The 26,088-nt window shown below is 42.8% G+C and overlaps 1 protein-coding gene across 4 annotated transcripts in view; it reads left to right on the top strand.

The window, feature by feature from the left end:
• The window catches only part of NFATC2 (nuclear factor of activated T cells 2), a 168,007-nt gene that overhangs the window by 58,476 nt on the left and 83,443 nt on the right, over positions 1-26,088 (top strand). For all 4 annotated transcript variants that reach the window (XM_073580614.1, XM_073580615.1, XM_073580612.1 and 1 more), the window contains exon 3: positions 553-721. In XM_073580614.1, the coding sequence (XP_073436715.1) occupies positions 553-721 (169 nt within the window). The remainder of the gene's footprint in view (positions 1-552; positions 722-26,088) is intronic.

The raw sequence follows: 26,088 nt of genomic DNA, 5'->3' as shown, positions 1-26,088 counted from the left end.
GCCCAACACCTCTGGCGGCAACTTATTTCTCCTGCAGACAGAAGGATCATCCATGTAGAAATCCCATAGCCTTATCCTTCTTTACCCTGACAACTATCATCAGGGGTGAGGACGCCACCATACACTGGATGGTCAGCAGATCCCAGCCAATATAATATTGATTTAAAAGAAGTAAGAGGTAACTTTTTGTTATCTTACACTGATTTTGGAGGACCGATAATGAGCCAGAGCAGATGTTGGGGTAAGTGCAGTGCATAGGTGCGCATTCACACTCTATCAATTTAACAAGCAGATCCTAAGATAAAACAAAAGGAGCAAATACCCTGTAGTAAGTAAATAAATAGTAATAGTACATGTGAATAACAAAGGGAAATTAGTTAACAGTATTTTGATTAAAAAAATTGTAAAAGTCATCCCACCACGACAAGGTGCACCCTAATCGGGACAGTACCTAACTCTTAAAATTTACAAAATGCAGAATTCGTAGAATAAATCTGGGAATAATATAGATTTTTTCCAACACACACTGATCCTGTCTCTTTTCCAATCTAGCATCCCGGTTGCTTCACTGCCACCCCTCGAGTGGCCCCTGACAAGTCAGGCCAGTTCATATGAACTTCAGATAGAGGTACAGCCTAAACCACACCATCGAGCCCACTATGAGACAGAGGGCAGCCGTGGAGCGGTGAAAGCGACCACCGGAGGACACCCTATTGTCCAGGTAAGATTAACTCACTCTGTGCTATTGAAAATTGTTCTAACTGGATGTTTCTGATCATCAGCCAGATTTGTCTGCCGAAGAACCATTGTTGCTTAAAGTGGGTGTCTGGGGCTTTTATTTCTATAGGGCTGAGCACTTATCGGCAGGTAGTTGCTACCTACCTGCCGCTCCTGCTATGTGACGATCTGTCCTGGCTCATAGCTACTGTGGCGATTTTCCATCTTCCTGTGATGTCTCACCGACAGAGCAGTTCCTTCTCTTCCACAAGCACTGGGCGTCACTACTGATGTCATGCTGATTGATAGTTAACAGAGAGTGCAACCTAACGCAGTAGGGAGCTGGCTGTCAATCAACATGATGTCATCAATTATGCCCTGTCAAAAAAGCAGAGTGGAAGAGAAGGAGCTGCTCTGTCGACGTGACGTCACAGGAAGATGAAGAATCACAGCCAAGAGCAGTCCGTGGCCGCTCTGAGCCAGAAAAGATTGGTGAATGGCAGAACAGGCAAATAGCATAACCCTCTAGCAAAAAAAGTCCCGGATAACTCCGTTAATTTTAGATGAGCTTTATATTTGATTGTTCCTTTGCTGAAGCCAAGTATAGGGTTATAAAAGGAATCCATGACTGTACAGTAAGTGCTACAGTAAGTACTGACAGGTTGGCAACAGAAAGCTTTGGATCTACTTGAAAGTCCAGTATGTAGTATTGTTTTCATTGCTTTCTATATTATTACAACTTTTTCAGGCATTATTACATTGAGAATAGATATAAAGAGGCTGGGGCAAATTTGCTATCCAAATGTTCCAAAATCTGGGTTCAAAATGTGCCAAAAACTCACGGATATGCTGTGTGCAATTTATTATGTGTTTTAGGCACTTTTTGTTCCTCACTAGACTTTTAAAAGTGTCTAGAAATAGTACGATGGTTAAGCGGAGTTGTAAAATGGCCCGGATTTCATACTGGTGTGAGTTTTTGGCATTAAATTTTGGCTAAAAGTAAAAAAAAACAGTTGGTGTAAATTAGAGAAAAGTGTGCGAGCTACTGTTCAGCGTGTGATAATACGTTTGAAGCACCTTCTGAATGTCTTATTGGTCAGTGTGCTGTCCGAATTTTGATAGCTGCCCAAGGCTGTGTTCAGTATCTGCAACTTAAAGGAAAAAACACTATTAACCTGAATATATGGGGTCAATCTCCAGGTTAATAACGTTACTAACCTGTCTGGTGCTCACACATAGCCGAACGCCGCGGGAGAAAATTAACTTTTTTCATTGTCTTGGTACATACACATATGTAAAGCTTTACGGATTCAAGGAAGTTCTTCTCTAATCTGAGAGTAGCATGTTGTAGGGGCAGAGACCTTGATTCCAGCGATGTGTCACTTACTAGACTGCTTAGTGTAGTTTTTATAAAATCAGTATTTTAATCAGCAGGAGCTTATCACTGGAGGACTAGTTGACTTATGCCATGTAGTCCTCCTACTTTGTTGTAAGACCGCCCCCACCACTGGTTGGCAGCTTTCTTTCTTTGCACAGTCTACACATCAGTGGTGGGGGCGGGGTTATACAGAGCTCAGCATTCAGAGAACTGGTAGATCTGCAGCTGAGAAAACAGAGATTTTATCAAAACGCCAGCAAGCGGACCAGTAAATGATACATCGCTGGAATCAGGGTCTCTACTCCTACATGGTGTTCTCAGTTGAGGTAGCAAAAACTTGGTGACCGATTCCCTTTAAAATCACAATTTGCTTTTGTTGAGGAAATAGGTTGAAAAAAAATGCAGAGACCATTGATAAAATTAAAAGTTATTTTTGAATATTGCAAGTTTATTCTGGTAGTTTTAAAATCTTTTTTTAATATTAAACAACTTTATCTAAGTGATATTACCAGGACTGTCTAAGAAAGGACGTTTTTTGACATTTCAAACCTTTAAAGGGAACCTGCCACCAGATTTGGCTGATATGAGATACGGCCATCACCTTTCAAGCCAGATAGACAGCATTCTATAATGCTGCATATCTGCCCCAACACGACCTAAAAGAGAAGAAAAGAGCTTTTATAAACTCATCTTTGGGCTGATCCGAGGGCTGTTGCTGGTTCTGGTCCGGTGCCTTCCTTCTTCTTGCGATGACGTCCTCCTGCTTGCTTTCTGTGGATGATGTGTCCCTTCGTTATACACAGTGTCCCCGTGTGGGAGAGAGGGTCCCTGTCGAGTGTCCGGGTCGGAACCAAAGGGACCATCACCTGGGTTCCGGGGGAAGCTGTTTCCGGGGGGACAGAGTTCAGGGACGGACCGTGGAGACTGACAGGTGGACTGGGGTAGGAGCCAATATAAAAGGGACGGGGAACAAGAGTCACAGTGAGTCAGCAGAACGAGACAGAAGGAGCAGGAGATCGTGGGAGCGACTGAGAGCCAGAACGCCTCACCAGAGCCAGGAAGAAGGCCAGAGACAGGAGAGATACTTCCCCTGGACATCAGTGGGAAGGCGCCGAGATGACCGTCCGAGAACCGCTGCCCCGCATCGACCAACGGCCGCCGCCTTCTTCCAGCCCGCGGCTGTGGCCTGCCCGCGGTCACCAGCGGCCGCCACCTTCTTCCAGCCCGCGGCTGTGGCTTGCCCGCGGTCACCAGCGACCGTTGCCACTTCGCTCCTGCAGCAAGTGGGAACATGGCAAAAATGGACCAGATGTGACTGATGGCCACTTATCAAAGCTCTTATCAGAAAAGTTAGGCTTCCGTTCTGCTGACAGTTTGTCCTTATCCACGGACACATAAAAAGTTGATTTTGTTTATTTTACTTATATCACGCCAATGTATTCTGCAGCGCTATACAGACATCATCACTGTCCCCATCGGGGCTCACAATTTAGATTCCCTCTCATGATGTCGTTGCAGTATGGGAGGAAACCCACAGAAACACGTGGAGAACATACAAACTGTTGTCCTTGGTGGGATTTGACCCCAGGACGCCAGCATTACAGTGTTAACCACTGAGCCAAAGTGAAACTCATAGCATGATGCATTATGGTGCACAACTAAAATATTTCTACCCTGGATCTGTGTAGTTTTACAATGCGTCTTTTTGAAAGTACAATTTTACCAGGTGAATTACTTTTTTTAATGTTTTATCTACACGTCAGGGTACAATGTCTTCAACTTTACGGTGCCGAACTCTTATCACAACATGTGAACCCACGCTAAAGCCAAGAGTACTAATGTAAGTTTTTATCTTTAAAAGGATCAGTCCTTCCCAGGATCAAAGTGCATTTAAGGGAAAAGGCGTGTAATAATGACTTTATCTTCTTCCAGACACTACCTGTCCGCAGTGCACACTGTAACTGTAGCACTGCCTGCTCTTTATGGCCATTTCAGCACTACCTGGTGGTTTTTTCCCCCTTGCTTATTCCATCCATGAGAGTAAACAAGTACGTTTGAATGCTCGGATGAACAAGCAGATTACTGTCATCTGCAGAGTTGTCCCGTACTTGCTGCAGACAGGTGTGAGCTGGATCCAGGGTGATGATAGGCCACTATTTGCACAAAGCGTACGACAGATTTGCAGCCCGCAGCGTAGGACACGGTGGCGATATATCTTTGTTTAGTCCGAAAAGATGCTGACTCCCTCCAGGCTTCAGCTAAAAATATCCAGAGCAGCATATTTATTTTCTCTCAAGCAAATGAATAGTGGTGTTTTCATCTCGCCAGACTCAGAAACTCCCCTTCCTGTGACTGTAACCATTGCTAAGGCCTCTTTCACACTTCAGTTTTTTGCATCAGTTATAATCCGCCAAAAAGGCGGACGAGAGAGAGAGAGAGAGAGAGAGAGAGAGAGAGAGAGAGAGAGAGAGAAATTTTTGAGGATGGTGACGGACAGCAACTTTTGGCGGATCCTCACAAAAAAACGGATGCAACGGACAGCAATCCGTCACAATCCGCCATTAATGCAAATCAATGGGAAAAAAACGGATCCTCAAAAAAAAATTGAGGATCCGTTTTTTTTCAAAACCTGGCGGATTGTGACTGATTGTAAAAAACGGAAGTGTGAAAGAGGCCTAACACAGTCTGTGTCCATCTACTGTATGACCCTGACTATAAATTGCTAGTCGGACACTGACTGACACCGGCAGACGGTATTCTTATGCTATTTCTTAAATATCACAACAATCATTTCTTAACCTCTCAAGAAAAAACTAGAACCAAGCTAGAATGGCTCCTATTGGATTGGATTAAGGAGACCTCCATTTGTTAAAGGGAATTCAAAGAGAGGACCATTTACCAAATTTTTCATGTTGAACTGGACACATGATGCAGTAGTGGCAGCAAAGCAGAATAAAACTGCTTTGATCCTTCTTAATTGCGCCTAATCGTTGCAGAGATATTAGCAATCAAAGTACTTGGCACCTAATGAGTTAACTTTGTGAAGCCCAAGGGGGTGTTATCAGACAGTTTTCACTGGGGTTGTGTAATTCTTCTCCCTATATGATACTTACTAACCAATCATAAGCAGTCAGCAATGCTCAGAGGAAAGAATACCCCCCACCATAGCCTAGAGCATGTTTCTCAGTGTGTGTGAGATACTGTATGTGATTGACAGCTCTGATCTCCTGCATGAGTTAGTGGGTGGTGAGGGGACAGTGCAGCTGAATATAGCTGTGTCACATTACAAAACTTGCTATGAACTCTCCAGATTCTGATTACTGAGTGTGTTCTGTGTACTCACTCTGCAGTGAGATCAGAGCTGTCATTACATCTCACACGGTTATAACCTACCTGTTCTTGGCTACTCCTGTGTGAGATGTAATCACACCCTGCTCTACTCTCACTGCAGAGAGAGTACAAGTTGTTTTGAGCACAACAGACATACAGTAAGTATAATTACTATCACCTTTGAGCGCTCCTCTCCAGAGTGTGTGTATGTGTGTGTGTGTGGGTGGGGGGGGGGTCAGTGGCTGTCAGAGCTGACAGTGCTATGAGAGGAGAAAAGCTGACAGAAGGGTTTGTAATGTGACATCACTGAACTCAGGTGTGATGCCCCTTCCCCACAGGAACCTTATCTGAAAGATGTTAGTCATTCTTTACATTATGGATCTGCTTAATCAAGACCAGTGGTGATCGCTTGGCAGCCATCTAATCTGTGTGGCCAACTTTACTAGAATTTTCTATGCTAATTGTGGCAAATTATGGCAAAACTATGTGAATTTAGTTAGGGTTGGCATCTCCATGATTTTACATTTGCATAGTCATGTGCAGAGAATAACTAATGCCATGGCTGGTGGTCGGTGTTGATGTTGTAGCACAGTCGTTGTCATTCTGAACGCCTTTAGATTACATGGACGTCTAATATGAAGCTTTTGCAGTGTGTAACATGCTGCTCGCCTCTTTGCTCTTATCTTGTGGCCAACATAAGTGATCAGCTTCCTTTACTTTGTGTTTTTAACCACAGTCATGCGTATGGCCAACGCCAGACACAAGTTCTGAACAATGTCTGCACTTGGCGCCTTATGAAATCTGGCACAAAAATGTGCATCGTGCCTGGAAATAAGGGTTGGACGACGCCAGGTGGACATACTTTTTTCTCTTTTTTTGAGTAGCATATAAAGAGCAAGGCCAAGTGTTATATGCATGTGTGTTTATTTAAAGCCTTTTCGATGCAAGCACCATAACAGCACAAAAGATATGTGACTGAACACCGGAAGGTTCGTTAATTTCCTCTTTCTTTGGTGAGAAGTCACAGCCATCTCTTAGGTGGCTCAGTACAATAGAGGAAGGAAGTAACCTTGACGGAGAAAGGGCAGAAGCACAGTATTTGCTGCCGCTTATGTTGGACTTACAGTATGTTTGATTTTTTGGGGGTGGGTGGAGGCGCAATTTAGGTAGCAGCCTTCTTTATCATTCTGCAAATTGCATTTGTTTTTCATAGGTCGCATTTCTGTAATGCTTCACAGCTAGTCTAAAACAGGATTAAAATGGGTGGCTGTGTAAAGGAATAGTCTTAAGTATGTGTAAAATAGCAAGTTATACAACTTATAAGCTTCGATTACACTGGTCAACAGCATTTTTGGTGCCAAAGATATTTCATCGAATTTAGGGTATTTTTGGGGTGCTGATTCTGAATATGTCATCAGTTTTGCCAGATTGGCTCAAGTTTTTGAGATTTTTGGTATCTTATTTATAGCACTTGTTGGTAAATGCGACGCATCATCTCATTAATTTCTTTGGATTAGTACTTGAACTGAGCAGTTCTCAATATAGTTTTGTGTTAATTAGTGTTCTAAAAGTTTGTTCATAGCTTGATTTTTGCACTAACTTTATGTTGTTGTCTGTTTTCCAGTGAAAAGCATGAACTCATCAAGAAGAAGTTGTCTTAACGATCCAGACTCATTCTGTTACATTTGTGGTGAATACACACTGCCAAAACATAGAAGAAACATAACAGACTTCGTAAAAAAAGTGTATTTTGCCTATTTTGGGGTTATGCTTGGGGACCAAGACAAGTTTTGGGCACCACACATAGTGTGCAAAGCATGTATCGAATTATTACGAAAATGGAGCAAAGGACAAAGAAAAAGCTTCAAATTTGGTGTTCCAATGGTGTGGAGAGAGCCAAAAAATCATCATGATGACTGTTATTTATGGTAAACACAGGTACAGGCACATCTTCACAATGAGGGACAGGCCTTCTTGCAGATTCCATGTTACTCCCATTTTCGTTTCTTATGCTTATTGAATCCTTGCACTTGCACTGCACAGAAATAACAGTCATCATGATGATTTTTTGGCTCTCTCCACACCATTGGAACACCAAATTTGAAGCTTTTTCTTTGTCCTTTGCTCCATTTTCGTAATAATTCGATACATGCTTTGCACACTATGTGTGGTGCCCAAAACTTGTCTTGGTCCCCAAGCATAACCCCAAAATAGGCAAAATACACTTTTTTTACGAAGTGTGTTATGTTTCTTCTATGTTTTGGCAGTGTATATTCACCACAAATGTAACAGAATGAGTCTGGATCGTTAAGACAACTTCTTCATGATGAGTTCATGCTTTTCACTGGAAAACAGACAACAACATAAAGTTAGTGCAAAAATCAAGCTATGAACAAACTTTTAGAACACTAATTAACACAAAACTATATTGAGAACTGCTCAGTTCAAGTACTAATCCAAAGAAATTAATGAGATGATGCGTCGCATTTACCAACAAGTGCTATAAATAAGATACCAAAAATCTCAAAAACTTGAGCCAATCTGGCAAAACTGATGACATATTCAGAATCAGCACCCCAAAAATACCCCAAATTCATTAAAATATTTTGGACACCAGAAAAAAAATTTTTTTTCGTTGACCTGTGTTATCAAAGATTTGCACACTTTTCAGCACGTGACATGGGGTCCAACTGCAAGGGTTAATGTATGTCCCCTCACTAAATCTTGCACTCAACTTCTGTTACAGGCTGCAAAGTGCTAAATCACTCCAACAGAGTAAACACACCCAGGCTAAATAACATGCTGCTGTAAGGAGGTGGCAGGGACCCTCATTTGTCCCCTCTCTCGCCTCATGTGGTACCCAGATGGTGTACATATCAATGTGATGTGCTGTGTCTGTATTGAATTCATGTGCTGTGTTTGTATTGTCTCAATATGTTCATTATAAAATGTAACCTGATGATAGATTAGGGCTAGTAATGGGTTAATTAAAGGAGGCTGGGTCAGCAGCCTCAAAGGAACAGGATGTTCGGTTCCCAGGGTAGAGCCTGGGCAGGATTGCCTGAGGCAGGATGTGTGTCCCCATCTGGGACAGAAAGGACCCCCCAGCTGGGGAATAAAGGCTGCCGCAGACCACTGCTATCGTCTGCCAGGCAGAGTGGATGGACCCTGGGACTGTAGGTCCGTCTTCAGAAATACTATGTGGCACTCCATTTCGAAGGGGAGTCACTGATGCTGACCGAAGTCAAGATACAGGGACAGAACCGGAAGCCCTATTGCATGTACAGTAAAGTTTTCCCTGTTGGATCAGAACTGTGCCTGACGAGTTTTGTTCCTAGATCCTCACCCTTAGCGGCTGCAGAGAGCGTGAAAGAGAAGGTAACTGACTGTGCTGTGGGACTGGGACCGCACCTATCTTTTCATGTGTAAGAGGCCGAGGTGTTTATGGACTGTTGCTTTAAATGTACTCGGACATGACTACCACCCCGTGCCACCTTGTTACACTGCCACCACTCATCAAAGGGTGAAGAGTCCCCAAAATATATTACTGTCTTGTAGTCAAAAGGCCACACACTCTCTGAAAGGTCCAGAGATTCTTTAGAGCATACAAGGACCAAACTTATTGAAGCTTTAAACTTTAATATAAAAAATGCAGTGCTTACAGGCAAAGGTATAAAAAGTGAAAAATAAAGTGATATAAATAAGCAAAAGAGTTATAAAATAAAGAGGGAGAAATAACATACATTCCTAAATGTTACTGTCTCAAGTTATTCTTCTGCTTACTTGAGGGTAGGAGAAAGGGTTTATGGATCACACTCAGCTCAGGCCGACCCCACATGTGATGCACCATTCCATTGTTTAGTCCATCTTACATGACTGTTCTTGTGTTAAAGTTTCCAGGATGGTCTATATTGTTTTGTGGAAGTTGTAGGACTGTAACTGGACCATGGATAAGTACATTGCATACTAAATACCTTGTTTTCTTCAACTCTCTCTACTCATAGTAAGTAGGAGATGTCCAGCCTGGCCAAAAACTACCATCTGGCCAAAATTTTGAAGTTCTGGTTCACCCCGTTTTTATTTTACATACATATTAAGGTCTATTGTTTTAACTAGACAATCCCTTTAATTTTCTTTATCATTTATTCAATGGGTCTCTTTGAAGAAGCACTCCTCCCATCAAAGTTTTTATCCTCTTAATATTGCATTCGGCACTGTGTACTTACAATTGCTCATTTCGCCTTTCTACCCAGCTAATTCTTCTCTTTTCTCTGCTCTATATAGAATCAGGAAGTCTCTTTTCCCTGGAAAAATCATTCCCTTCTTCAACTCCTGACCCAGTTGCTCCCCCCTCTTAGGGAGTTTTGCAGTGATTCATGACTTGTGCAGGGAAAATTGACCTCCTGTTTCTACAGAGAGCTTTGAAGGATTCATCTCATCAATTATGTCATAGACCTAAAGAAAAACAGACGAATTAACCTGGTAGAAAGTTGGGTCGCCCTCCTAGGAATGTGGGGTACTCGGTACCAGGCCGGTGTCAGTGAGATATGTCACAGCAGCGGTGACCCGGTCCATGGCCCTGGGCGCCCAATTAATAGGGGAAGTTTGAATGGTGGAATGTAGTTAATGGAATAGTTCGTGACGCCACTTGTGGTGTTCGGCAAGTGAGATGTTAAGCCGACGCTGCATGCAGATCCATTGGGACTGATAGTATGGTGCAGCAGAGATGTAAAAGCTCCCCACAGGTGAAGCTGTAGTCCCAGGGCAGTGTAGATATGGTTGGCACGGGGATGTAGCAGTGCCGGAAGGGTAGGAAGCAGACAAAGACACAGCAGGGTGCAATTTCTGTACCTTTACTTGATAAATGCAGTCCAGGGTCCTGATTACAGATGGTACCGAAGCAGGCTAGCCTGGAAGCAGCGCAGGGATTCTCTCTCAGTAGATGGGCTGTGCAGTCTCCTTCTTAGCGCTTATTTGAGTGAAGTACTCCTAGTACTGAGTTACATTGAACTCTCTTCTACTAGCACTCCTCCCTCGTATGGCTGACAGCTGTAGCTGCATTCCTCTCTTGGCTCACTCCGTGCTGTTGTGCCTCCGAGTCTTAGATGGAAGTAGGGCATTTACAGCCTCCTACTCCTCTGGTGTCTGTTGCAGAACCATTAGTATCCATTCAACCGTGGAGACCAGGCTCCAGTTCATGCGCTCTCGCTGTGAGGGAGCTCTCTTTCCTCAGGTCAACCTCCAGCTTCTCTCCACACGTGGCCCTCTTCATACTAACTGACCACTCCTTCCTCTTGGCCCTCAGAGAGCACTCCTCCCTTCAATTCCGGTTCAGAGTCCCCCTTGCTGGCCTGGAGTCGAACTCTGTTGCATGTATAGGTTAACTGCGAGAGAGACCCTTCACTGCTTCCAAGCCTGGCATTACCCTCCCTGGAGGAAGGCAAAGCCACTGTGGCGGCCATACTCTTGGGGGTGCCACAAAGGCAAAATGAGCAATTGTAAGTACACGGTGCCATGTATTATGACTGCAGTATATTAAGAGGATAAAAACTTTGATTGGAGGAGGAGTGCTTCTTTATCATCATTGATTCTACACAACCAGTGTGACCATTTCTTTTATTTTGTTAAAAAAAATACCCTAAGTCCATCTTTCTTATTCAGCTACCACTTCTTACCGTCTTCAAGACCCCAAATTTTGTCAAGAGTGAGTGACTTTAAATATGACCGCTGCTGGATACTTTAATATAATCATCGCTCAGTCCTTAATCAGTGGCTGCAATCACCGAGCAAATTACCATTTTGTTTACCCAGTTCTGTTAAGGTACCAGGCAAGAAAGACCCCCTTGTTGGTCTGGACGATGAGTGTTCAGCTGCTAGTGCACCTCTTGTTCCCTCCAGTCACAGACCGGATCACGTCTTAACAGGGTTATAATACCGTACCAATTATGCCAAAAAAAAAAAAAGATTAAGAAAATGTTTAAACAGAAAAACAGAATCCTTAAATCCCAAAAATAGGGGACGGAAAGGTAGACATTACGTCTGGCTTTTCTTTGCTTGTGTGGCAAATGTGACTCAGGCTTCTTGGGTCCTGTCCAGCTAGTCCTGTGTACTCTTTATAGATGTTTTTATTGTGAACAGCACACCTTTTTAATGCAAATAATTTCCTTCCCAGGTGTTGGCATATTATTAAATGTGTGTTTTTTATGTGCTCATGTTGATATACAGTACATTCTATTTCTGGTAAAGAAAACTTTAAATGTTCTCACTTTAAAAAAAAAAAAAAAAAAAAGAATTTAGCTTTTTTTAGCCCTCTCTCCTTGAGTTACTGCCGCCCTCCTATCATCCCCATATAATTTTGGTTGTTTGTTTTTGTTTTATCTGCTCCATATTATTTTACGCACAGATGTATTGTGACCCGGGCAGGTGGTGCAAGGAGGAGGTGTTGATAAGTGGAAGGGTGTGCTGTTCATGTCATGTCTGTTAGCCCTTGAAAATAAATTCATTCAATTTGGTAAATGTTAGAGAATGAGTCGACTGTTGTTTGGGGCGCAGAGCTGCAGGAGGTATTTTACTGCTGGGACACGCCACTGTTAATTTCAGAGATCTATCACGTAGCGGGAAATGCAATTTTTTAGCTAAAAGAAAAGCATCTTTTTGTGTAAAACATATTACAATAGCTTTATGAAAAATATTATTATATACGCAGTAATATTTCTGGCAACAAGTTGTTGTTATGTAATATGAGAGAAGTATGATGTAGGGGCAGGGAGCCTGATTCCAGTGATATATCACTTACTAGGCTGTGTTGTTGTTTCGTTAAAATCAGTGATTTATCAGCAGGAGATTATCACTACAAGGACTGGGTGCTTTTTGCCTCCTGGTCCTCCTGCTCTATGTAACCCTGCCTCCTCCACTGATTGGCAGCTTTCTGTAAATGTGCAGTGTACACAGAAAGCAGCCAATCAGTGGTGTGGGCGGGGTTATGTAGAACAGGAAGACCAGAAGGTACAAGGGTTATGCAAGGGCTGCGTTAGGGGCAGGCAGACCAGGCAGCGGCCTAGGGCCCCCGCTCCTCCAGGGGCCCCCAGCCAGTATCGTGCCGCCATGTGGTCGCTAAGGGGCCCCTGAGTAAGAGGGGCCCAGTGCTGCCTCCCCGCATCATGCATTCAACTTATTGACATCATAGATGCTGATATATTTGAAAGCAGTGATGAAGCAGAGAGCGTCATATGACAGTCCCTCTCCCATCACTTCCCCCCTGCTTCTGACTCAGCGTGTGCCAGCAGTGGAGACGCTGAGATGCTCTGCAGAAGCCAGAGCAGTGGAGGGAATGAGGAGGAGAGGCAAGTATTGTGTGTGTATATATACATGCATTATACTGTATATGTGTGGCTGCTGCACTATACTGTGTGTGTGAGGGGGCTGCATTATACTGTGTGTGTGGGGGGCTGCACAATACTGTGTGTGTGTGTGTGTGTCGGGCTACATTATACTGTGTGTGGGAGCTGCACTTTACTGTGTGTGGGGGGACTGCACAATACTGTGTGTGTGGGGGGCTGCACAATACTGTGTGTGTGTGTCGGGCTACATTATACTGTGTGTGGGAGCTGCACTTTACTGTGTGTGGGGGGACTGCACTATACTGTGTGTGGAGGCTGCACAAATACAGTGCATGTGTGGGGGTCTGCATTATACTGTGTGTGATGGGGCTGTATTATACTGTGTGTGGGGGCTGAATTATACTGTGTGTGGGGGGCTGAATTATACTTTGTGTGTGGGGCTGCATTATACTCTGGGGGGCTGCATTATGCTCTAGGCGGGCTGTATTATACTGGGTGCGTATGGGGGGCTGCATTATACTCTGAGGGGACTACATTATAATTTGAGTGGACTACATTATACTCTATGAGGAGATTACATTATACCATATGAGGTGGACTGCAGTATACTCTATGAGGGGGGCTGCAGTATACTCTGAGGGGGGTTGTAGTTTACACTGAGGGGGGTTCGATTATACTCTATCAAGTCCCATGAGGAGTGCATTCTACTATATGTACTATATGGGACCTGCATTATATTGTATCAAGGACTATCTGTACCCATCATTCTTCCTCAGCCGGAGTAAAGAGGCCGGGAAACAAGAGTCAAACGACTTGAATATTCTTCAGCGCGCTCATTTAGCGGCCTGAACTCTGTGCATGTAAACACAACAGAAAATGTTTTGGTGTGATGGTGCAATATGTGAGCACTAGGGCCCCACTTTAAACTTTTGCCCAGGGCCCCTCTTTGTCTAAAACCGGCCTGGGGTTATGCAGAGCTCAGCATTTAAGAGCACTGCGAGATTTGCAGCAGAGAAAACAGTGATTGGATCAAAATCAGGATATCTGTCCCTTCATCATGCTGCTCTCAGATAACCTGGTAACATGCTGCCTTTAAGTATTTGTTTTTGATTGTAGAATATAACACAATTTCTGAAATTTGTTATATGATTTTAATATAATTTATATATAAAGTAAAATTCTGTTACTTTGCTACTGGGGCTGTGCAAGGATTGGACATAATTAACTTTGTTGACCTGTCAATTAGGCCATAGATTATAACAGTGACAGATGACTTCTTACTTGTCTACTTTCATTTGCACCCAGTTGTTTCTTGGGAGATTCACTCAGCGAGTGCACCAGCCAAAGCAAGACTTGGAGCCCCTCGGAATTGGAGGAAGCAGAACTTATGGGATCATTTTATGATCTAATTGACAGATGATAAAATTGAAATATGTACAGTCCTGTGAGAAGTTCCTTTAAAGTAAATACCCAGTTATAAGCTTATAAGTCATCTCTTATTGGCAATGTCTACCTACTTTTTGTTTTCATTTGTGTTGGTTGTGCAAGTGTTGTGGGAAGCAACACATGAAATAAAAAGGAAAAAAAATGTAATGCCTTTACCGGCTGCGAGCAGTGATGTTACATTCTGGCACCCTACATACAAAGACTGGTATGGATCTGTAATATTGCATTCTATTAACATGTGATTTAAATGGATTGGTCACCTAAAATACTTGATTAGCTGGGTTCCTAAAGTCCTACATACAACTCACTAGTAAACTTATATTTTCAAAGGTGCTCCGATTCTCATCTTCCACTTCCAAGCCATGTCTGCACGTAGCTAATAATTTTGCAAAGTGAACCGGTTGGCTCATTGCAGTAGCAAAGCCAACCCCCTTCTTTGTCTAGGCATCGGTTATGTTAGAGAAAGGTATATCCTATCTATTCCACTGAGCCAGTCAGCCAGCCCTCTTCTTTGTCTAGGCATTGGTTATGATAGAGAAGGGGCATGGCTTAGCTACTGCATTGAACTAGCCAGCCGTTTCCTGTGGAAAAATTAACCATGTATTCCCAGTGGAAACCGCACCAGAAATGCAAGACTGAAATATGGAATTTTGTTTTGGCTAAGCGGTTTAAAACCACTCGTCTACAAGTGGATTAGCGCTATTCAACAGAACTAATCTACGGGTGGTTACTAGCAGCTAATTCTACTCGGTAAGTGTGCAGAAAGTACGTTAAGGATATGTGCGTAGTTATTTTTTTCGCTGAGTTTTTCAGAGCAGAAGCTCATTTTTTAACCCCTTCACGACCAGAGGTATTTACGTTTTTGTGTCAATATGGCCGAGTGGGGGCTTGTTTTTTGTGGGACAAGTTGCACTTTTGAATGACACTATTGGTTTTAACATATAATGTACTGGAAAGCGAGGAAAAAATTCTAAGTGCGGTGAAATTTAAAAATAAGTGCAATTCCACGGTTGTTTTTTTTTTTTTTTTTTACTATGTTCACTAAATGCTAATATTGACCAGCCATTATGATTCTCCAGGTCATTATGAGTTCATAGACACCAAACATGTCTAGGTTCTTTTTTACTTAAGTGGTGAAAACAAAATCCAAAGTTTGGTAAAATAAAGAATGGCACCATTTTCCGAGACCTGTAGCGTCTCCATTTTTCGTGATCTCGGGTTGGTTCAAGGCTTATTTTTTGCATGCCGATCTGACATTTTTTTTAATATATTTTTAGTGTAGATATGATCTTTAGATCGCCCATTATTGCATTTTATTTCAATGTAGTGGCGGCCAAAAAAACTTAATTCTGACATTTTTATTTTTTTTCTCATTACGCCGTTTAGCAATTAAGTTAATTATTTTTTTATATGGATAGATCGGGCGATTCTGAATTCGGCAATACCAAATATGTGCATATTTGATTTTTTTTCTATTGTTTAATTTTGAATGGGGTGAAAGGGGGGTGACTTGAACTCTTTTTTTTTTTACATTTTTTTAAATATTTTTAAAAACATTTTTTTTACTTTTTACATGCTTTAATAGTCTCCATTTGAGACTAGAAGCTGCAGTACTTCGATTGCCACTGCTACACACAGGCGATGATCAGATCGCCTGTGTGTGGCTGAAATGCTCACTTGCTATGAGCGCCGACCACGGGGTGTCGCTCAAAGCAATCCGGCAATGACAACCAAGTTGTCATGCCGAGCCATCGGTGACCTCTGATCATAAGACGGGGTCACCGATGGACGGGATTAGTGATGCGGGTTAAATGACGCTGTCAGAAATTGACAGCAGCATTTATCTAGTTAACAACCGCAAGTGGATTGCAATTCCACCCGCGTCTGTTGTGGGCACATGTCAGCTGTATATATCAGCTGTCATGTGCCTGGAAAGGTGAAGGCTCAGCGCTGTAGCCAGCACCAAACAGGGGGAGTCCGACATCTTTGCACTGTTACTCCCGATGTCGGAAAGGGGTTAAGAAATTTTGATATTTTGTGGTGGATTAGTAAAGTTTCTACTTAATTTCTTTTCCAAAATCTCAGCAAAAGCACTGGTCTTGATGAGAGGGCATGTTGAAGTCAAATGCTCCCGATCCATGAAAAGGCGGAAGTGTTGGACGAGTAGCGTACACATCAGTGTGCGCCTCACCGCAAATCCTACTTCAGGCCCTGCTCGAATAACATTTGTGGCGTAGCGAGTGTCGCTACTCCTCATTAGAGATGGGTGAACCCGAGCAGTAAAGTTCAGGGTCCGTACCGAACACCTACTGTTCAGGCACAGACCCCGAACACGGGCTTCACTAGGAAGTCCCTGCTACTGTTCGGATTTGGCACCCAGAATACCGGGTGTTGCATGACAGCGAGAGAAACACCGGCGGCTCTGATTGGCGGTAAGATCATTCATTACCACCGATCAGAGCACTGCAGTTCCCACGCTGTCAGATTAACTTTTTTTAACTGTTCAGCCAAACCCACCGGAGATGAACATCCAGGGGTTTGCCTATCACTACTCCTCATGAATTCGACAAGTATAGGACACCACTCCCACAAAAACCAGGGGAAGAGTCTTGAGGAGATCATTTGCATATTCCCAGTGCCTTCTGGGATAAGTGAAGAGTCTCCACGAGCTCAACGATCACTGGGTTTTGGCCGTTGCAGCTGAAAAGAGGAAATCGGAAAACCAGGGGAAGAGTCTTGAGGAGATCATTTGCATATTCCCAGTGCCTTCTGGGATAAGTGAAGAGTCTCCGCGAGCTCAACGATCACTGGGTTTTGGCCGTTGCAGCTGAAAAGAGGAAATCGGAAAACCAGGGGAAGAGTCTTGAGGAGATCATTTGCATATTCCCAGTGCCTTCTGGGATAAGTGAAGAGTCTCCGCGAGCTCAACGATCACTGGGTTTTGGCCGTTGCAGCTGAAAAGAGGAAATCGGAAAACCAGGGGAAGAGTCTTGAGGAGATCATTTGCATATTCCCAGTGCCTTCTGGGATAAGTGAAGAGTCTCCGCGAGCTCAACGATCACTGGGTTTTGGCCGTTGCAGCTGAAAAGAGGAAATCGGAAAACCAGGGGAAGAGTCTTGAGGAGACCATTTGCATATTCCCAGTGCCTTCTGGGATAAGTGAAGAGTCTCCGCGAGCTCAACGATCACTGGGTTTTGGCCGTTGCAGCTGAAAAGAGGAAATCGGAAAAAAAAATTTTGGCTCATCTTTCATCGTTTTTAAGAAATCTCAAGATGGAAGAGGCCAGGAGCCATTTGGTGAGCTGCATTTCTTGCTACATGTTCACAGATTTACCAGTGGAAAAGCCAAACTTCACATGCCACAAATGCAAGCTTGTGTCCCTGTTGGAGGAAAAGTTGCAAAATCTCGAAGAGAGGTTAGCTACGTTGAAGATCATTAAGGAAGGTGAAGAGTTCTTGGACAGAGCAGAATTATCTCTTCATGTTACAGAAAGAGAAGAAATTCGAAGTGCACCTGAAGAAACAGAGGAATGGAGACATGTGACCCAGAGAAGCAGGAGGATCAGGAGGCAGTCAGCACCCATACTGCTCAGAAACCAGTACCAGGCTCTCAGGCAGGAAAACGATGAAGAAATACATCAGGATAAGACTCTGCCAACAAACAGCAACCTTGTACGCCTTCAGAGTCCTCCTGGATGGAGAAAGAAAAATGTTGTGAAGAAGAAACGGAGAGTGGTGGTCATGGGGGATTCCCTGCTGAGAGGAACAGAGGCCGCTATCTGCAGACCGGATATAACTACAAGAGAAATGTGCTGTCTTCCAGGTGCAAAAATTAAAGATGTGTCTGACAGGATATCAGGACTCTTCAGACCTACAGATGACTACCCATTCCTGCTACTACATGTGGGGACAAATGACACCGCAAGAAACGACCTGGAAACCATCTGCAGAGACTTTGAAGACTTAGGCAGGAAAGTGAAAGAACTGGGAGCGCAGGTGGTCTTCTCTTCCATCCTCCCAGTGGATGGCCATGGAACAAGGAGGTGGTATAAGATTCTGCAGGTGAACAACTGGCTACGTCGATGGTGCCGTCAGCAACGATTTGGATATCTGGATCACGGAGTGAACTACTTATACGATGGACTACTTGCTAGAGATGGAGTGCACCTTACGAAGACTGGAAAGCATGTATTTGGAAGTCGCCTTGCTACACTTGTAAGGAGAGCTTTAAACTAGAACAACATGGGAAGGGAAGCAAAAGACCAGAAAAAGCCATACACCTGACAAATGCTATTGAGAACTCTGCTATTAGAAGTGGAAAGGAAGAACAAAGACGAAAGAATCTAATTAATAAAAATATTGGAGAAAGAGAAACCAATCACAAACTAAAATGTTTCTATACTAATGCACAAAGCATGGGCAACAAACAAGGAGAATTGGAACTACTAACACAGGAAAAGAAATATGATGTCATTGGAATCACTGAAACTTGGTGGGACAATACACATGATTGGAATACAAGACTAGAAGGATACAACTTATTTGCAAGAAACAGACTTGATAAACGAGGAGGGGGTGTCGCATTGTATGTTCGAAACGCGTATATCTGCACAGAGATTGAAGCTTCAGAGACTGAGAGTTCTGTGGAAACTGTTTGGGTAAGAATACAAGGACAGAACAATGGAAAGGACACCATTGTAGGCATTTACTACAGGCCGCCTGTGCAAGCCGAAGATATAGATGAACTCTTTATGCATCAGATGGCCAAGTTCTCCAAAAAATATGACATGGTTGTCATGGGAGATTTCAACTATCCAGACATTTGTTGGGAATCTCTCTCAGGCAAAACTAACAGGTCAAGGAAATTCTTGTCCTCTCTTGATGACAACTTTATCTTCCAAAAGGTAAGGGAGAAAACAAGGGGAACTGCTACCTTGGATCTAATCCTTATAAACAGGGAGGAAATGGTTGAGGAGGTAAAAGTGGCTGGGACCCTAGGAGGTAGCGACCATGCTATTTTAGAATTTTGGATAACTAGAGGTGGAAGACCTGTGAAGACTCAGACGTCAAGGTTAGATTTCAGAAAGGCAGATTTTAAGAGATTCAGAAAGAGAATTGGAGGGATCCAATGGCTGGATATCCTTAAAGACAAAAATGTCCAGGAAGGATGGGAAATCTTGAAAAATGAAATTCTCAATGCACAGTTGTTAACAATTCCGAAAAGAGGGAAGAATAGGAAGCATTTAAGGAAACCAGGATGGATGAACACAGAACTTAAGCACATGCTAAAATGGAAGAAAAAAATGTTTATAAAATGGAAAGAGGGAGGCATATCTAAAGAAGAATATAATGCTGTCTGCAGAACCTGCAGGGCACAAATCAGATTATCTAAAGCTGAAAATGAACTGAGGCTTGCAAGAGATGTCAAAAGCAATAATAAAGGATTTTGGGGATATGTCAAAAGTAAAAGAAAAGTCAAAGATGCTATAGGATTTTTACAGGATGAAAATGATGAAATGGTAAGACAGGATGTTGAGAAGGCTGAACTTTTAAATTCCTATTTTGCATCTGTTTTCTCTCAGAAAGGAAATGCAACATCAACTGTTATTCACTGTCCTATTAAGGGAATAGAAGAATCCAGGATATCTATAAACAGAAAGATAGTGAGGAAACACTTAGCTAACCTAAATGAATTCAAGTCTCCAGGTCCAGATGAATTACACCCCAGAGTACTGAAGGAGATAGCAGAAGAAATTTTTGAACCCCTCTCCATAATCTTTGAAAACTCTTGGAGAACAGGAGAAGTGCCAGAAGACTGGAGAAGAGCAAATGTTGTTCCTATCTTCAAAAAGGGGAAGAAGGTGGACCCAGGCAACTATAGGCCGGTGAGTCTGACTTCTATACCAGGAAAGATCTTTGAACAAATTATTAAACAACATGTATGTCAATACCTGGATAAGAATGAAGTGATTAAACAGAGTCAGCATGGGTTTGTAACTGATAAGTCATGTCAGACTAACTTAATTTCCTTCTATGACGGTATCACTGATTGGGTGGATCAAGGAAATGCTGTAGATATAGTATATCTTGACTTCAGCAAAGCATTTGACAAAGTCTCTCATACAATTCTTATTGAAAAAATGACTAAGTATGGAATGGACAAGGCAACTGTTAGGTGGATTCATAACTGGCTTAGTGATCGGACCCAAAGAGTGGTCGTAAATGGCTGCACATCCAGTTGGAAGAATGTCTCAAGTGGGGTACCACAGGGCTCTGTCCTGGGCCCTGTATTGTTCAACATCTTTATCAACGATTTAGATGAAGGAATTGAGGGTAAACTGATTAAATTTGCTGATGACACAAAGCTAGGAGGGATAGCTAATACTAGAGAGGAGAGAGAGATGATTCAAAAAGATTTAAATAAACTGGAGAAGTGGGCAGCAACTAACAGAATGGTTTTTAACAGGGAGAAATGCAAAGTACTACATCTGGGCAATAAAAATGAAAAAAGCATATATAGAATGGGAGGAATAGGGCTAAGTGACAGCACATGTGAAAAAGACTTGGGTATACTAATAGATCACAGACTGAATATGAGTCAACAGTGTGATGCAGCAGCAAAAAAGGCAAATGCAATTCTAGGATGTATTAACAGAAGCATACAGTCTAGATCACGTGAAGTCATTATTTCCCTCTACTCCTCTTTGGTCAGACCTCATCTGGAATATTGTGTCCAGTTTTGGGCACCACATTTTAAAAAAGACATCAACAAACTGGAGCAAGTTCAGAAAAGAGCGACCAGAATGGTGACCGGTCTGCAAACCCTGTCTTATGAGGAAAGGTTGCAGGATTTGGGAATGTTTAGTTTGCAAAAGAGAAGACTGAGAGGAGACTTAATAGCTGTCTACAAATATCTAAAGGGCTGTCACATTGTAGAAGGATCAACTTTATTCTCATTTGCACAAGGAAAGACTAGAAGCAATGGGATGAAACTGAATGGGAAGAGACACAGATTAGATATTAGAAAAAACTTTTTGACAGTTAGAGTGATCAATGAGTGGAACAGGCTGCCACGAGAAGTGGTGAGTTCTCCTTCAATGGAAGTCTTCAAACAGAGGCTGGACAGACATCTGACTGGGATGATTTAGCGAATCCTGCTTTGAGCAGGGGGTTGGACCAGATGGCCCAGGAGGTCCCTTCCAACTCTACGATTCTATGATTCTATGATTCTATCTTGCCCCAGCTCTGCCCACTTTGTTGGAACTCAGCAATAATGGCTTGAGAATGCCAAAAGTCACACAATTTTAGCCCAGCCGCAAGCTAGGTTACTGGCGTAAAAGCTTTAAAGAATTGGTATTAAAATTTTCAGGAAAAAAATCCTTTAGTGAAATTTCCATTGAAGCCAGAAAAAGAAATCAGTTTGAAGGTGTTTTTAAAAACTTTTGATTGTATTTAATATTTTCATTTTTGATGGATGAGAGCAGTAAATGTGATATAAATCTTGTGGTCATATCTACCAAAAACAGCTGAGGGGTCATTTGAGCTAAATGGGTTCTCCATTGGTAGTTTAGTTGTAAAAATAAAAATAAATCAGTACCCACCCTGTGTGGCCTAATGTGGCCATATATGTGTGGTTGCCCATTATTTTCATTTGGCAGCTTCTTATTAAAGGCAACGTCTGAAAGCTGCACGAAAAGGGGTCAGATGAAAATCTGGTAGGTTTAGGCCTGGGCCCTCAAGACTGATTTTCTTTTGTCAAAGAGAAATGGGCCGATTATACTAATCACACTCTAATCAGAGTCTGATCATGGTTTGAGCATAGTGTGATCCGATTTTCTCAGATGTGGAAAAGATGAAAACAAAAATTCTCCATCTTTTCCATTCTGTCATTCTGTGGAAATTGTACTGCTCTTGGATGTCCAATTTTTTTGATGGACCCATTTACTTGCATGGTCAGGTGCAATCAGAATAACTGATTCAAACTGGGCATGCTGCTTCAGACAAATTCGGTCCAAAGAAAAAATTGGACATGTGCATGGTCTCATAACATTGGTCTGATGTTTTGTCGAATTGCACTTGGACCGAAAATATGATAGTCTGCATGAGCCCTAAATTTAGGAGGCTCCACTGGGCAAGTCAAAATTCTGATCTCCTGACCCTGACAAAATAAATTGTAAAAATGGAATAATATTTCCAAATGAAGAAAATAATGTAATAAGATTAATTACAGCCAAGATAGGTAACTGTTGGGTACTTTCCACCAGTGAAAGTGGATTAAACATTTGCTTAAAGAACCGTAACATGCAAAAACTCAAATTTCAATGTAATTTCCATTAGGATCCTTCATGACCTTTCGGTTAAGATTTACTAATGAGGTTATAAGGGGCCACTGTTTGCTCTCTGGCCTCCCACATGGTTGCATCATCTGTGGTAGTGTGATGAAACCACAGTGCTCAGCTCAGCAATTCATGTCTTCACTGTGTATAGTAGAGCCTCTCTGTGGGCATCCATTTCCCCTTTCTAGGAAGCTGGAGTATCCTTAGAAAACTTATGGGGATCACATCTCGACTTCCCATGTGTGAAGTTCTGGTACGGCTTAAAACCCATGACTGAAAGCCACAAAGTATCAGTGCTGATAATAAATAGTCACACACACAAGATATATACAACATCTGTAGAGTTTATAATAGCAACGGTACAGAGCCGCATCCTAAATATATTATATATCATTCCTCATAGGTGTCACTCTGTTTGGACAAAATAGAATCAATCGCTGATGTATACACCAAGAATTGTGGAAACCACAGTAAAAAATTGCGACCATAGATCCATAATAATAAAATTACTTCTCTTTATTGAATTGTAAATAGGACAGGACAAAAAATGGGGAACTGTGCAAGGAACAATCAAAAAGTGCAATAGTATAAGTGCTCATACAAGCAGGACCCGCCCCAGTCAGCCTGAACCATCATATACCAAGATAGATGCATATATTTCCTGTGTTAATGCTCCATATGAGGAGCATTATATATCTTGCATAAAGAGGGAAACAATGCCCATCAACTATCACACAGGATAAATCTGTGCACTATCACAAAAGAAGGTAACTAGAGGGGTTAACAAATAAACAATACTACCCTCGGGCCATATAAACCATATCTTGCATATATAGAAAGACGGAGGATGGTGCAGCAAACAATGCCCGAATTGCACCGGCAGGCAATTACCCGCCCTAAGAAAATAAGGACCCAAACCGTTACCTTAATGAGGCTCCAGGATGACCGGGCGGACCGCTCGTTCCCCGACGCGCGTTTCGGAGCGATAAGCTCCTTCCTCAGGGGGCTCCTGAGGAAGGAGCTTATCGCTCCGAAACGCGCGTCGGGGAACGAGCGGTCCGCCCGGTCATCCTGGAGCCTCATTAAGGTAACGGTTTGGGTCCTTATTTTCTTAGGGCGGGTAATTGCCTGCCGGTGCAATTCGGGCATTGTTTGCTGCACCATCCTCCGTCTTTCTATATATGCAAGATATGGTTTATATGGCCCGAGGGTAGTATTGTTTATTTGTTAACCCCTCTAGTTACCTTCTTTTGTGATAGTGCACAGATTTATCCTGTGTGATAGTTGATGGGCATTGTTTCCCTCTTTATGCAAGATATATAATGCTCCTCATATGGAGCATTAACACAGGAAATATATGCATCTATCTTGGTATATGATGGTTCAGGCTGACTGGGGCGGGTCCTGCTTGTATGAGCACTTATACTATTGCACTTTTTGATTGTTCCTTGCACAGTTCCCCATTTTTTGTCCTGTCCTATTTACAATTCAATAAAGAGAAGTAATTTTATTATTATGGATCTATGGTCGCAACATCTGTAGAGTATAAGGTGCCAAAGATACAAGCGACATGTAAAACATCTCCACCTTCCGTCATGTGTTAACGACAAATGAGAAAATAGCAGACGTGCAGAAACCCCCTTTTGACTTTTATGCATAATCATTACGCATAATCAAATCTCCAAGACTTCTTTTGTGCTGCACCAGGTTTTGGGAATGCACTATCCCAGACAATCTGCTTAATTCCCAGTGTCCTCAGGTTTAAGTGTGGCCTAAAAACACATCTCTTTAGTCCAGCCTATCACATAACCTTGCTAATGTAATTGTTCTTAGTTTTTCCTTCCTAAATTTTTCTGCAGAATCTGTTGCTTTCTATAATTTGTATCTCTCACACTTTGTGAACTCAGTAGCACTTTGTTCAGGATTGTGTGTAAGCATTAATGCTGTTCTGGATGTTTCCTCAATGATCACCTGGACCCGGTACTTACACACTGGCTAAGCCTTTGCACACAAAGCAGAGCAAATAATATACCGGTGACATTGGACAGGATATTCTTTGTGAATGTTAAATACAGACAAAAACTTAAGGCCCCTTTACATTTAGCGATGCACCAGCGATCCCGGCCACGATACGACCCGGTCAGGATCGCTGGTGCATCACTAAATGATCGCTAGTGAGCTGTCACACAGGCAGATCACACAGCGACGTAGCGATGCAGCAGGGGTCGTTACTTACCTTTCAGACGCAGCGATCCTGAGGTCCTCCCGCCCGCGTCCACGTGTCGCTCGTCGGCACCAGCAGGAAGCCCAGCAGGAAGCGCCCGACGAGAAATGGAGCTGCACGATCTTTCGCGATCAGCGACAGACAGCGGGGGAGCCGGTCGGAGGTAATTATCACACATAGCGATATTGCTAGCAATATCGCTGCTGCGTCACAAAATCGGTGATGCTCTAGCGATATTGCTAGCAATATCTCTGTGTGTAAAGCCCCCTTTAGCCTCATACTGCTGATCAACCACCAATGTGAAGGAAAAGGTAGAGCTGTAATGTTAGGCTGTCATGTAAGGTTGTCATGTATCTGTCTTGAAAGGCTGTCATGTAGCTGCCATATAAGGCTGTCATGAAGCTGTCATGTAAGGCTGCCATGTAAGGTTTTCATGTAGCTGTCATGTAAAGCTGTCATGTAGCTGCCATGTAACTGCCATGCAAGGCTGCCATGTAAGGCTGACATGTAGCTGTCATGTGAGGCTGTCATGTAGCTGTCATGTAAGGTTGTCATGTAAGGCTGTCATGTAAGGTTGTCGTGTAGCTGCCATGCCATGTAAGGCTGTCATGTAGCTGTCATGTAAGGCTGCCGTTTAAAGCTGTCATGTAGCTGCCATTTAAGCCTGTCATGTAGCTGCCATGTAAGGCTGTCAAGTAGCTGCCCCTACACATAAGATTATTGTCAGCCAAACCTGACAACTTTGGCAGACCCGCCCTACCATGTAATGTATATGGTGGTGTCCCAAGATCACCCTGACTAATGTTGATGAGGGACAGAAGCTGTTGAATTCCGCGCACCAAGTGCTTTGTTGTTATGGATGGTCATAGAACAAGTATTCGACCAACAGTTATTTTAGGGTTAAGAATGGCAGATTTATTGGAGAGGAACTGAATTTTACTTGAATTTAAAAAAAAAAAAAAAAAAATAGTATTTTGGAAAAAAAAACCTTTAGATTCCCTTAGCACGAATTCAGCAAAATCGCGGCCAGCTGCGGCTGCCATCTTGCTGAACAGAAAAGAAATGGCAGTAGGTTAAAGAGAAAATAAACCCTTACCATTCACCTGTTGCCGTCCGCGCCCATTGGCCTAAAGTGAACACTGGAGATGCTGAGGACCGATCTGTAGGTATGACCGGAAATGTGGAGAGTAGAAATTTTCTTTTCATCTTTTTGCCAGGTGCTCACCTCTCTGGACGTCCCCCCTGCTCCCTGCTTGGTCCTCTGTGCCTCCATCACATCACATTTCCAGCCCTGTGTTTACTTTAGGCCAGGACTTC

This window comes from Dendrobates tinctorius, unplaced genomic scaffold (genome assembly GCF_039654945.1).
Source record: "Dendrobates tinctorius isolate UK_male_01 unplaced genomic scaffold, ASM3965494v1 ptg000065l, whole genome shotgun sequence".
Classification (NCBI taxonomy): domain Eukaryota; kingdom Metazoa; phylum Chordata; class Amphibia; order Anura; family Dendrobatidae; genus Dendrobates; species Dendrobates tinctorius.
Note: the sequence above shows the minus strand (reverse complement) of the source record. Positions and strands in the feature narration are given on the sequence as shown.